General features: G+C 55.0%; 1 protein-coding gene across 1 annotated transcript; it reads left to right on the top strand.

Moving 5' to 3' along the window:
• Positions 1 to 293: 293 nt before the first annotated feature.
• MECR (mitochondrial trans-2-enoyl-CoA reductase) lies at positions 294 to 9,706 on the top strand. Its single transcript, XM_064471212.1, has 10 exons — positions 294 to 511; positions 4,003 to 4,100; positions 4,242 to 4,373; positions 5,964 to 6,107; positions 6,191 to 6,293; positions 6,566 to 6,668; positions 6,966 to 7,039; positions 7,525 to 7,585; positions 8,034 to 8,106; positions 8,456 to 9,706. Exons 1-10 carry the CDS (start codon positions 381 to 383, stop codon positions 8,617 to 8,619), a joined length of 1,083 nt encoding a protein of 360 aa, XP_064327282.1. The 5' UTR covers positions 294 to 380; the 3' UTR covers positions 8,620 to 9,706.
• The last annotated feature ends 1,043 nt before the right edge of the window (positions 9,707 to 10,749 follow it).

The raw sequence follows: 10,749 nt of genomic DNA, 5'->3' as shown, positions 1-10,749 counted from the left end.
GAGGACCCCGTTGCCTGGGCTTGATAGGATGCCCCTGTGCCCATCACTGAGGCCTCCGGGCTGGCGTGGCTCGGCACAGGGAGCTGGCACTGCCTCCGCTGTTCTGACACCGGCGCACGCAATATTTTCACGAGCGTTTTGGGATAAAACAGCGCCGAAGCAGGACCCCCCGCCCCAGCAATCGCGGGAGAGGCCCCGCAGAGACCCCGCCGGCTCATCGCAGCTGTGGCCGAGCCTCCTTAAGAGAGGCGAGGGGCGGGGCCGACCCGGAGGGGGCGGGGCTGCCCTCGTGACGCTGCTGGTGGCCGCGCCGGGCTTAAGCGAGTAGCGCCGAGCCTAGCAGAACCGGGGCTAGCTGAGGCGGGACGAGCGGAGCCGGGATGCAGCGGGCGGCAGCGCGGGTGCTGCGCGGGGCGCGGAGCCCCCCGGTGCGCTGGGGCTCGGCCACGGCGCGGGGCCCCCCGCGGGGGCTGCGCTACGAGCGGCACGGGGAGCCCCCGGCCGTCGTGCAGTAAGGGGGGGCACGGGGGGGTGCATTGCGGGGGGGCTCTATCGGGGTGCATTGCAGGGAGAGTGGGGGTGCAGGGTGGGGAGTGCGGGTGGGGGGTGCTCTACCGGGGTGCATTGCAGTAGGGCGTGCAAGAATGGGGGGGCAAAGCTGGGGGTGTAGGTATAGGCTGAGGGGTGCAGGTGGGGGGGTCTCTACCGCAGTGCATTGCAGTAGGGGGTGCAAGAATGGGGGGGCAAAGCTGGGGGTGCAATGCAGGGAGAGTGGGATGCAGGTCCAGGGTGGGGGGTGTGGTGTGGGTTTATTGGGGTGCATTGCGGTAGGGGGTACAGGAATGGGGTGTGATGCTGGGGGTGCATTGCAGGGAGAGTGGGGGTACAGGGTGGGGAGAGCAGGTGGGGGGGCTCTACCAAGGTGCTTTGCAGTAGGGGGTGCAGGAATGGCAGGGTGCATTGCAAGGGGTGCAGGTATGAGGTGGGGGGGTTCTACTGGGGTGCATTGCAGTAGGGGGTGCAGGAATGGGGGGCAAAGCTGGGGGTGTAGGGGCAGGGCTGGGAGCAGATGAGGTGTGTGTGTCTGGGGGTGCTGGCAGGCTGTTTGTGGGGTGCATTGCAGGGGTGGCTGAGGATTGCCCGCCCCAGGGGCAGCAGGGTGGGGATGGGGTGCAGCTCCCTGCAGGAACCCTGGGGCAGCACCAAGGGTGCTTGGAGGCTCCCAAGCACACAGGGGGACCCTGGCAGTGCCCCCATTTCCCACATCCCGCAGTGTGCTGTGGTCAAGCAGGCAGCTGCTGGTGGGGGGTTGCTTCCCCGTACCCCACCTGCCTGCCGCTGCTCCTTCAGTTTGCCTTAAAACCATGTGGTTTTTCCCAGGAAGCCCATTCTTGCTTAGGTTGGGGTACAATGGGGAGGTCTGACCCCCGGCATCGCTGCACCTTGGCTTCATCCTTGGTTGCGTCACGTTGATGGGGTTTCTCTTTGAGGTCCCAGTTACGGGACCACGCCGGTGTCGTGCCCGTCGGCGTCGCACGCGGGTTTTGGGGACAGCGGCTGGCGCTCGGCGTCGGCCCAGGGGTTTCCTTCTAAAAGGGCCAAAAAGCCTTGCAAGGGGGAAGTCACATTTTGGTGGATTTTATGCCTTTTTGTTTTTCAAAGGAGAAGACCTCAAGGACTTGCTGCCCTGCTTGAACCAGCTCAGGTCACCCCTAAAAATGCAGGAGGTGCTGATACATTATCCGGGCGCATCCAGACACTGAACCCCCAGGATTTTGGGGGGATGGATGATTGCTTTTCCTCATGACCATTTAATTGTGCAATGGTGCTTATCACCGCTGATGGCTCCTGAGGTTTGTCCCATTGCTTGCGCAAGGCTGGTCTTGTGCTTCGTGACTTCTTTTTTTTTTTTTTTTTTTTCAGGTTTCTGAAAATATCCAAATTCCTGTAACGCTAAAGCGGGGCAGGACGAGCCGCAACACCCCCAGCCAGATGAAACAGCGGCTTTTTTGCGCAACTTGCTGAATTTGTTAAGATTAGTGAGCGTTACTTGGCTTGGTGACGTGGGATTTGGTTGGGTGGTTGGCTTCTAGCAGCCTCCATCTAAAAAATCTGTGTAATATAAATCTGATTGTTTTTTTTAATGTGATGGAAATCTGAGCAATGGGTTCATGCCCAAGGTGCTGGCACAGGGCTGACACGTTGCAGAGGTGCTGCGAGGTATTACCTGTAACCTCAATTTTTAACCTCATTTGAGAAAAAGGAAGGGATTTCAATCCGACATGCAGAGGGTGGCAAAACCCAAAATGATTTAATTTGCTGCCTAACAAGGTGGAAAAATGCGTACAGTGTGAAGACAGCATTGCTGGGGACCAGGGAGCAGGAGGCGTGGGTGCCCAGCAGCCGCAGTGCCTCCAAATGGGTCCCTGTGTCTTGTACTGCTGATTTTTATTTTATTTTTAATTTTTTAAAACCTTAAACAGGATGGAGTCACCGTGTTTTCCTGCCAAAGCTTTGCAGTTCGATTTGATGTGGGTTTGCAAGGAGCTAACTTCATCCCGCTAATGCTGGTGGATGGTTTGCACAGCAGCCGCTGCTGCCTCCTGCCTGGATGCTGGACACGCACCTGACTTCATAATTCATAACCTTGCCAAAACCCCATGGTTCTGAGCAAAATCCATAGAAGTCAGGACTCTCAGTCATATCCAGTGGCTGCCAGGCCATATCTTCTACCTGACTGATGCCAGATTCTCCAAGTGAGGTTTTTGGACCCTCCCGGGACCCTCCCTCATGTCTCATCATCCTGATTGCTAATTAGGAGAGGGAAATCCTTGCAGAAGACCAGTCCCTGAGATGGGGGTGCAGGGATGGGACAGACAGAGAGGTGACAGCGGGGGATTTGCGTGATGCAGCCAGAGGATTTCTGTGCTTGGGGATGCACCCACATAGCAAGGATGCTCGGCAGGGGTTCGGGCTGCAGGCGCTCTGTTGGGGTGGCTGCTGCTGAAGACAAGAGCTGGAGCCTGATGCCCTCCCCCGAAAGAGTACTGGGGCGTACACGGGACCTACAGCCGGAGCTGCAGCCGGTGATGCAAGTTCCCGTGTGCTAAAAGCCTTCTGACACGTGCACGGTGCTATTTAATTCAAACCTTGAAGTCATCTCCAAATCAGCCGGGAGGCTTGGAGGAGGGAAGGGGGAACCACTTTGCCAGCGCGGGCCAGGCCACAAAAAGAAATTCGGTGTATTTGGCCTAATGACATGTACTTAGTGGCGGGTAATCACAGCAAATAACTGCTCTTAAAATTGGCAGCCTTTGCAGAACCCCAAGCTCGTTTAAATGTAGTTAAAATTGCCTTCATCTTGCAAATGGGCACTGCCCTGGCTGGGAGATGGGTCAGGCAGCCATCAAGCCCCCCAGTTTCTCTTTCCCCTTGGTCTGTGTCGTGGTGCTGCTGGGTTTTCTGGAGGAGCTTTTCTCTCTCCTTGCAAGACCCAAGGTATCCCAGAAGATTTATATCGCAGTTCCCCTGGGGCCGTGCACACCGGGAGGATGCATTTGTGGGAGGGAGATGAGCTACATGATCCAGCCTTGCTCTTCCCTCCGTGTAAGAGCATCTTCATTGCGTTAAAACAGCCTCGTGGCAAAGGGGTTGGGACGTCATCCCTCTTGGAGGGGCTTTTTTCTGTGCAAGGAGTAAATTTGGTTTGTTCCTAACCCCGGCTGAGGGTGTGAGGTTTAGGGGTGGATGCGGGTGTTGCTACCTGCTGCTCCCTGGGGACAGGGGAGTCTTGATGGGGCCATCCAAGTTGGGTGTTGGGTTTCTTCAGTGGAGGAGACCACGCTACAGCAACATAGATGGGATGGGGAATACAGTGCTGTTTATTTTAAGTCTAATGAGCTGTGTAGGCAATACAGGCATCTCCTTCCAGCTTAAACCAAGGTGCAGAAGACATCAGCCAAGCCTGTATTAATGCACTTGTCCTTTGTGTCCCCTGTTCAGACTAAAGGACCTCGAGGTGGCCGAGCTGGGGGACTCTGATGTCCATGTTAAGATGTTGGCAGCCCCCATCAATCCTGCCGACATCAATATGATCCAAGGTAACGTTCTGGCTGCTTCCTTTTTGCATATTAACTCTTGCGGGATGCTCCCGGCGGGATCTCGGAGGGTTTGGAGCTGGCTCATGGGATGGGGAGGCCTGGGGTATGACGGGACACAACTCACCTCGGGCTTCCCGGCAGGGACCTACGCCATCCTCCCCCCGCTGCCAGCTGTGGGAGGGAATGAAGGTGTCGGGGAGGTGCTGGAGGTCGGGCGTCGTGTGGCGGCTCTGAAACCCGGGGACTGGGTCATCCCGGCGGGTGCCGGACTTGGTGAGTGTGTACCCCGGCATGCTCGGTGCCGGGAGCCGCGGCCTGCTGGATCCTTCCTTGCCGGCGAGGTCTTCCTCTGCACCCCCCATCCTCAGGGGACTTTTGGGATGCTTGAGCCTGCTGGGAGCTGCTCGAGCCTGCACGGAGAGCAAACCTGCGGTCATGCTCTTGTACAAACTGATGCTTGGGGAGCTGGTGTGGGGATTTTGGGGGTCCTGGAGCAAAACTGCTGCTCTCCAAAGCTCTGTCTTTGCGGGTGTGGGTAGAGCCACGTGCCCGTCCTGCTTACAGCAGTTACTTCTAATTGGATGTGACTTAAAATGAAAGAAAAAAAAGAGCTCCATTAGAGAATGTTCCGGGTGAGGGAAGCAGCAGTTGGAACCCATTTAGTCCTGTATTAACCTAATAAATATAATGGGCTGGATTGTCTCAGACTAGAAGCATCGGGATAACAGCTGGAGCTGCACAAAGGCATCTTCAGATCTTCCCTGTTTATATCTTGGTTTTAAGTTTATTTCTTTCTGCCATGCATTTTTATTTTTAATGTGTTTTTATTTTGTTTTGTTTTTTAAAGTAAGGTCGATACCTGATCCCCAGCCACAGCGAGTGATGCTGCTGCTCCTCTGCAGATGCAGGGGGGCTCTGGGGAAGGATGGGGGGTCCCTGGGGAAGGGGCTCCTGCTCACAGGACACATGCAGCACAAAAACCCAGAGCACTGCAACTGGAGCAGTAGCGAAGCCGTTGCTTATGCTGAACTGGAATTTAGAAATAATCTACTTTTTTATAGCATAGACCCTTTATGGGGCTTCTGTGCTGTTACGAAGCACAACAGCAATCTCTGCTTCTCTGGAAACAACCGCCTCTTGTCACATCTACTTAGAGCTTCTTTAAAGACCCAGGATAAAGCATTTAACCTGTGCAAGGTCATGGTTATATCTCATTACAGTTTTCTTCTTAATAGTGCTCTGATGGGAAAGCATGGGAATTTATTTTCCAGCAAATGTCTCTTGTGGTCCTCCAAAATGCCAATGGCCAGAAAAATGGTCGCTTCTGGTTTAGCATAACAGCTTGTTCCTTGCCTAGTTCTTCTTAAAAGGCTTTTTCGCTTAATGGGAGAAGGAAAGCTATCTAGTTAAGATCCAAATGTGATACTTTTAAACATTAAAGAAAGAAAAGTAAATGGGTGATAGGGGGTTAAATCAGATATAAATATAGAGGGAGTAAATCTAACTGAATTGGCTTTGAATATATGGGCTCATCCGTAGGATGGGGAGTATTTCCATTATCTCAGCACACTCCCTGTGCCCAGGGAGCCCCAGTCCCATTATCCTTCTGGGAAACAATTAGATTCTGCTGGGTGATAAATCTCCGTGGGCAGTGGGGGATCCATCCCCTGCCTCTTGCAATATTTTGGCCGTACGCGTACGGGAAAGTGTTTCATAAGTCACCCTCCAGGATTTAGGTGGTGCATGACGTGGCAATGCTGCAGCGACTGTGTTAAGGCTGCGGCATGAGTTGAGGTCTCATAACGTTCTCCTTTCCTTGCCCGCCCTCCCGCTGCTCTGCCTGCGATGCTGCCGGTACCCCAGGGACGTGGCGGACGCAGGGGGTGTTCCCCGAGGAGGAGCTGCTGAAGGTGCCCAGCGACATCCCACTGCTGTGCGCAGCCACCCTGAGCGTCAACCCCTGCACGGCGTACCGCATGCTGGCCGACTTCGAGACCCTGGTGCCGGGTATGGCTTTGCTGGGCAGAAGGAAATCGGGGTGGATTTGCCAGTGGCTTCTGCAGTGAAAATCTGGATTTATTTATATCCAGGTGACTCCGTCATCCAGAACGCCGCCAACAGTGGCGTAGGCCAGGCTGTTATCCAGATCGCCAAAGCTTCTGGCATCAAGACCATCAACGTGGTGAGGGACAGGTGGGTCCCCTGGGAGCAGAGAAGGTCTTCTGTGGGGCAGGAACCCCTCCAGCCTTGACCTGGGCTGGAGGTTGGCAGGAGGTAGGGCAAGTTTTGGAGCTGGATTTGGGCATCCTGACCATCCAACCCAGGATTTTCTCCTGTTTGCTCCTCCGAGGTGTCCTCCAGCCTCCACCCTGCTGTCCCCAAGCTACATCTGAGGAGGAAGGAGAAGGTGACACCCTGCTTTCTGGCTCATCAACTCTTATTTTTTTTCCTTCTTCCTTCCCCAGACCTGATCTCCCACAGCTGGTGGAGAGACTGATGGCCCTGGGTGCAGACCATGTTGTCACAGAGGAGATGCTGAGAAAACCAGAGATGAAAGATATATTTAAGGTACCTCAATGCTGATCCCACCGGAGAGACTGTCCAGGGCTGTCCCTATGGCTCAGCGCTATGGGGAAGGGTGCAGGGATGGTGAGAAAGACAAACCTCTCTCTAGATGAGGATTTAGTGCCAGAAGTTGAGGGCTTCTGATGCTACTGCAAGGGCCAGATCATAGATTTTAGCTCTATGACTCTTAGCTGCCCCCAGGTAAATGTTGAGGTTAAGGCAGTTGCTCCCTCAAGAACCACAGACCAATCCTTGAAAGGAGCCTTAAAATTTGGGAACCTTCTTAATAAACTCTTGCAGAACACCCCGAAGCCCCGGCTCGCCCTGAACTGCGTCGGAGGCAAAAGCACTACGGAGATGCTGCGGCATCTGCAGTAAGTTTGGCTGGGTGGTGGCTTGGGCACGGGCTCAGGGACAGCAGCCGGCACTGGAGGGTCCTGCTCCAGGGCTCCCGGAGTGCAAGAGGTGGCCAGAGATGATGTTAAGCTGATGTTGGTCATCACTGAAGTTTTGGAGAGTGGAGAAGTGGTTTTGGAAGATAGCAGTGACTTAAAGTTAACCCATCATCACTGTGTCTTGAATGCTGCCGGTGGCTGGAGGCATCTGAGGTACAGTTATGAAGATCCTCCAGGTCCTGGCCAGGTGTAGCTGGTGTATTTAGCTGCAAATGCAGATAACGGTGCATGGGAGCAAGGGGGGAGCTCTGGAAAGTGGAGTCTGAGGGGTAACTGGGGGAGCCCTTGGTGCGAGAACAGCCCCGTCAGTGCAGCGGTGGGGTTGGGTATGGCAGAGGGAGAGCTTGCAAGGTCAAAGCTGCACGTTGGGGACCACATAACTGAATACCCCCTTCCACTTCCAGGCCCAAAGGGACCATGGTCACCTACGGGGGGATGGCAAAGCAGCCTGTAATGGTGCCCGTGGTGAGTACTGAAGATGCTTTTGATTCCCTTGAGGCATGTCCCCTATGCTCTACTGCAGATGTCCCCGGCTCCTGAGCTCCTGCTTGGCACCACGGGAGCTCAGCTCTCCCCTGCCTGCAAACTGAGAGCCGCCAAACTTCTTTTTATTTAACTGTTGGGGTCCATTATGGGCTGAGCTGCTTTGCATCCTAGTGCAGGTCTCTTGGTTTTATTTATGGAGGATTGGGCTGCTGTGAAATCCCAGCAGGGGGGGAATGGCCCCACAGATGCTGAGCATCAAACCTGCCCTGACTCCATGCCTCAGAGCTGCATCTGTGCATCCCGATGTGCCCTGACTCCCAAACGGGAGCGCTAATGAAGGAGCAAGGAGCCTTGTTGCCACCCTCCACCGCTGTCACGCTGGGAGGGGACAGGTCTCACCTGGGTGCGCGGCTCCCCCTCTCTGCAGAGCGCATTCATCTTCCGGGACGTGCGGCTCCGCGGCTTCTGGATGACGCAGTGGAGGAAGGACCACGCGCAGGGTGAGCTGGATGGGCGCTGAGGGGCGGCACCAGTGCGGCGGGTCAGTACAGGACCGGGTGCCAAACCACCACACCAGCGCCATCCTCTTTGTTCTTACTCGTGTCATGAGTGCTGATAGTCCTCAGGGCAGCTGAAACGCAGGCGCGGGGCGGTGTGGCTCAGGCAGGGACCGCAGCGTGCCACCATGCCAGGGGCTCTTGCCCCATCCCGCGTGCCCGAGCTGGGAGCACACTGCACCCCGGGACCCTGTACGGCTTCAGGCGGGTGTTCGCCCGGGGACAGTCGGTGGCTCTGGCACGGTGCAGGCGTGGGATGTGCAACGGTGAGAGCTCCCTCCTTCCCTTGCAGACCAGGAGAGCCTGGGCAGCATGATGGACGCCTTGTGCCAGCTCATCCGGAGGGGGCAGCTCGCTGCGCCGGCCTGCACCGAGGTCCCGCTCCAGGACTACAAGGCAGCGCTGGAGGCATCCACGAAGCCCTTCACGTCCTTGAAGCAGATTCTCCTCCTCTGACCCCCCAAAACCTTGGCTTGCGGGTGGCAGTGGGCTGAGCCCAGTGCTGCTGCACCGCAGCCAAGCTTTCCCTTGGTGCCTTGTCTGCAGACGAGAGTTGCTTAGGGAAAAATACCTCCAGATCCATTGATTTATTTTTTTTTTTAACTTTTCGGTGCCCACTTTAAGTTCTAAAAGCCTCTGCAGCTGTGTATGGACAGCAGCATGCATAATTGCTTCTGGAGGGAGGCTGCAATCTCGCTTTAGCTGGGGTGAGTTTAGGTAAAGAGAAAGCTCAGGGAGCCCAGAGACAGCGGCTTGCTCAGCTCAGGGTGTCAAAAAAGCAGCAGCTCCCCCGCACGCGTGTTCTTGGGGCTGGGAGGGCTGCACCGCTGTCTCCTGCCTGGCTTAGCAGCTGGCAATGTTGTTCTACTGTTTGCATTGTCCCTCCAGGTGATTTTTGGCTGTGTTTGGGTGACTTTGCAGGGTAGCACGGGGCTGGTCGCTGCCCAGCTGCCAGCCACCACAGCCCGCCCTGTGCTGCTGCCACCTCTGAGCCACCTCCAAGTTCAGCAGCCAAGTGCCCCTGGGCTGGGGACACTCCCCACACTGAATTGCAGAGAAAACCCCATTTTTTATTTAATTATTTTTTTTTTAAATTTCTCTAATTTTTTCCCTGCCCAGCGTGTGCAGTGCTGGCAGGATGGGAGCAGGGGCTGCCCGTCCAGGCTGGAAGACAACAGCACAAAGGGCTTTTCCAGCCTGTGGCGTCACCTCATTTCAAAAATGAGCTCAAACAGGAACAATAAAAGAAGCACCAAGTTACCAAGTACCAGCCAGCGCTGCTGTGCCAGCGGGAGCTGTAAGGCACCGCCGTCCCTTCGGGGAGAGCTCTGGGTGGTGGCATTCGGGGCTGGGAGGGGACTCGTGCAGCAGCTCACAGCTGGCCACGTGCAGGGCAGGGGGGGCCTTTTGCAGTACCTGGACTTGAATTCAGTTTTGCTGCTGTTTCTGCTACTACTACTGATCGTGACGAGAACCTCTTGGAAATCAATGTCTAATATCTATATTTTTTTTAAGATGCTGCCAATAAATGTTTCTGTGCTGAGTTGGGGGTGTGAGGGTGGGCAGGGGATGCGCAGCACTGAGGATGGGCAAACCTGACACACTGGGCTCCCTTGCTGCTTGGCCCTTTCCCTGTCCTAAATCCTGGGGTTTCTCCATCCTGTAAAGCTTTAATTACAATAGCATATAAGCAGTTAGTATCCTGCTAAAAGTGGCTGCAGAATGGATGTGATTTTGGGTGGGCGGCTGCTGCGGGGGAGAGGGAACTGGCTCTGCCCTGTTAGTGCCTGTGCGGCACCAAAACCAGTGCTCTTTCCCCAAATCTGTGCCCCAAGGCAGGCAAAGACACTTTTTTTTTTCCCCCCACAGTTATTGCAAGGGAAAGGACAAGGCTCTTCCTTGGGGCGACAGAGCTGGGGAGCAAGAGCCACAAGTCTATTCAAAAGCCATTTCAAAGCAATTCACAGTTCATTTTACTTCTAAATTTTCAGTTCTAATTATGATATTCAGCAGGGGGGGAAGCTGCTGGTGAGGTCCCTGAGCTCTGTGGCCAGCAGAGCCCTGGGCTGAGGGGCTGGTGCCTGCGTAGAGGCATGCCTGCTTGGCCTTTCAAGGTCCATTGCAAGCAACAGAGAAACCCCAGGTTATTTATTCTGTCCCTAAATTAGCAGCCACTCATATCCCGCTGCTCAAACCCAGGTTGGGTTGGAAGAGGACAGTTCAGTTCTGAGCTGCCAGGGGATGAGATGCTGCGAGTGCAATGCATGCCTTCACCCCTCCCTCCCCCAGTGGCTCCACCAGTAAAGCCAGAGCCACAACCAGTCTCATCCACAAGCACCATAAGAGTAAAAATTGCAAATATGTGCTGTAAACCTCATAAAACCCAACGGTGGAATAAGGGGGTGAGAAATACTTTGTACTCCTACTCAGGAGTGAGGTTCAGCTCTGTACAACCCTGTCAGCAGAGAGTCCGCATGGCAACACTTGCAAAAAAAATCAATTTAAAATAACTTGCCAAGGGCTGGGTGGGATTTTGGCAACCTGGCAGATCATGGTTTGGATGGATGTACTCTTTGCTGGGTAAAA

Source organism: Phalacrocorax carbo, chromosome 22 (genome assembly GCF_963921805.1).
Source record: "Phalacrocorax carbo chromosome 22, bPhaCar2.1, whole genome shotgun sequence".
Taxonomy (NCBI): Eukaryota; Metazoa; Chordata; class Aves; order Suliformes; family Phalacrocoracidae; genus Phalacrocorax; species Phalacrocorax carbo.
The sequence above is the reverse complement of the archived record's forward strand: the minus strand, read 5'-3'. Positions and strand labels throughout refer to the sequence as shown.

What these genes read in the sequence shown, in the direction of transcription:
- MECR (XM_064471212.1), top strand. Translation starts at nt 381, where the DNA reads ATGCAGCGGGCGGCAGCGCGGGTGCTGCGCGGGGCGCGGAGCCCCCCG. An exon ending in CCCGGCGGGTGCCGGACTTG is followed by an intron (nt 4,374 to 5,963) that starts GTGAGTGTGTAC and finishes CCGGTACCCCAG; the next exon opens with GGACGTGGCGGACGCAGGGG. An exon ending in GAGGAAGGACCACGCGCAGG is followed by an intron (nt 8,107 to 8,455) that starts GTGAGCTGGATG and finishes CTTCCCTTGCAG; the next exon opens with ACCAGGAGAGCCTGGGCAGC.